Below are 2,337 nucleotides of genomic sequence, written 5' to 3' on the forward strand. Positions count from 1 at the left end.
GCTAATGCTCAGATTGGTATCACCATAGTGAAGACGAGCATCTATAGCCTCCACCGTATAGCCCCCGCTGGGCTAGCACCCCGCAAGCGGGCGGCTACTCAGAGTTCCATCAGTGAGGAGGGTGCCCCCTGGCAGATGGCCCGCACCAGGCGACGCTCAGCTCACACAGCAGTGCGGCAGCACAGCCAAGCAGTTAAAGAACAGTCTGACTTCAGCATGCAGACGGCGGGTCTGGAGCCCTTCAACCTCATCCCGCAGGTGGACTTCGGCAGCAGCTCACCAAGTGACTCCTCATGCTAGAACACCAACACCAGCGACGCGGCTGGCGCCGCAGGAACAACCAGCAGGAAAATCGCCCCCTGCAGGTCTTCCGGGCAAATACAGCCAAGGCAGCCCTCTGTCACACAGCAGCTCTACAGCTTGCTTTCAAGCAGGGCTGTGAAGTGATCTGTATACAGGAGCCATACACACACCCTGGCATCAAGACTTCTAACCACCCAGCGTATGAGTGCTTTGCGCCTATAGACCGCTGGGATGACACTAACCCGGAGCAGTGAGAGGAGGAGAGGCCCCGGGTCATGACATATGTACGCAAGGGCTCAAAGACAAGGGCACAGCAACACCGGTCTGTGCAAAACAGGGATCTGCTATGGGTCAGTGTAAATGGCTGCCACATTCTCAATGTGTACAGACAGCCTGAGACAGACGCAGTCATGGACTATCTGACCAATCTGAGCCCACCAGCCCGCTGTCTGATAGGTGGGGATATCAACGTACGGCATGATGCCTTTGAACCAGGGGCAGTGAATCTGCACCGGGGCGGGGAGCTTGTCCAATGGGCCAGTGAACATGGGATGGACTTTGTGGGAGAGATAGGGGTTCCGACTCATGCAGCAGGTCATGTGATTGATCTCACCTTCTCCAATGTAGCCTTTGCTTCCACTACAGTGCGTCAAGATCTACACTGCGGCTCAGATCACCAGTTTATGATCACTATGCTGCCAACAACACCTCAAACACAGCTGAGTGATGCTCGCATCAAGATCACAGACTCTCAGCTGGAGCCCTTTGCAGATCTTGTCAGAGGTCTCATGGTGGACATGCCTTGCTCAGAGGGGGTTGGAAATGTGGCACAGCTTGATGATCTGACCCAACACTTCACTCAGAGTCTTCTGGCTGCAGCTCAGGCAGTCAGTAAGCCAGCTCAACAAGAGCGGACCACAACCTCCTGGTGGACAGCAGACTGCCGAAGAGCGCACTGAGAGCTCACCACTCACCAGACAGAGGCCGCGAAACACCAGTTCAAGGACACAGTGCGCAAGGCCAAGCGTGCATACTGGAGGCAGGTGATCAATGAGGCCAGAGATGGTAGAGACCTGTACCGGGTGGTGGCATGGCATAAGCTGGAACCCAACCTCAGAGCACCCCCTCTGGTGATTGGGGATCAGGTCATAGAAGAGACAGCCGCCAAAGCTGAGGCACTTCAACAAGCAATTCTGAAGCGATACAACTCAGCTGATGATCTGGAGTATGACCCACTGGATGATGAGCACTGGAGCGGCATGGGCAGCTATACAACTGCTGCCTCCGGCTCTGCCACTTCCCACGAGCCTGGAAACTGGCAGAGGTGGCAATGATACCCAAGGTGGGTAAGAGAGATAGAAGCTCAGTCCGCTCCTGGAGGCCCATTGCCCTGCTTTCAGTAATCTCCAAAGGGCTGGAACGCATCATTGCAAGGCGACTGGCGTACACGGCACTCATTCACGGCATAGTCAGCCCACAGCATGGGGGGGCGCTGCCCAGACGATCTGCAATGGACCTGGTAGCTGCTTTCACTCATGAGGTGGAGGCAGCCTTCGCACAAAACAAAGAAGTGTCCATGGTCACAATGGATGTGCAGGGTGCCTTTGATGCTGTGCTGCGCAGGCGGCTGCTTCAGCGGATGGCGCAGCAGGGGTGGCCACGCGAGCTGCTGCAGCTCATTGACAGTTTCCTCACTGAACGCAGAGCTCAGGTCCGGCTGGAGGGGACCACCACAGCAGCACATCAGATGCAATGTGGCACGCCACAGGGGTCTCCTTTGTCACCAATACTGTTCCTTCTGTACCTGGCAGAGCTGCTGTGGCAAAACTCGGAGTTGCGCTTTGGCTATGCGGATGATCTGAACATCTGGCGGGCGACCCACTCACTTGACAACAATGCCACCCTTCTCAGACAGGATATACAGAGTATTCTGAGGTGGGGGGAGATAAACAAGGTGGCCTTCGCACCAGAGAAACTTGAGATGATCCTTCATGAAGAAAGCGACACAATGAGGCACCAGCAGTAGTTGTGGAA

At 55.6% G+C, this 2,337-nt stretch overlaps 2 protein-coding genes across 2 annotated transcripts; both read left to right on the top strand.

The window, feature by feature from the left end:
- Nucleotides 1-578: 578 nt before the first annotated feature.
- HCAG_09229 (predicted protein) lies at nt 579-1,637 on the top strand (the record flags this gene model as incomplete). The annotated part of the gene is made up of 2 exons (XM_001535787.1): nt 579-1,190; nt 1,281-1,637. The coding sequence occupies 2 exons, from the start codon at nt 579-581 to the stop codon at nt 1,635-1,637; spliced, it is 969 nt and encodes a 322-aa protein (XP_001535837.1).
- A 251-nt stretch (nt 1,638-1,888) lies between these two features.
- Nucleotides 1,889-2,329, top strand: HCAG_09230 (predicted protein; the record flags this gene model as incomplete). The annotated part of the gene is made up of 1 exon (XM_001535788.1): nt 1,889-2,329. One exon carries the CDS (start codon nt 1,889-1,891, stop codon nt 2,327-2,329), a length of 441 nt encoding a protein of 146 aa, XP_001535838.1.
- Nucleotides 2,330-2,337: the final 8 nt, after the last annotated feature.

Source organism: Histoplasma capsulatum, genomic scaffold (genome assembly GCF_000149585.1).
Source record: "Histoplasma capsulatum NAm1 scaffold_92 genomic scaffold, whole genome shotgun sequence".
Taxonomy (NCBI): Eukaryota; Fungi; Ascomycota; class Eurotiomycetes; order Onygenales; family Ajellomycetaceae; genus Histoplasma; species Histoplasma mississippiense.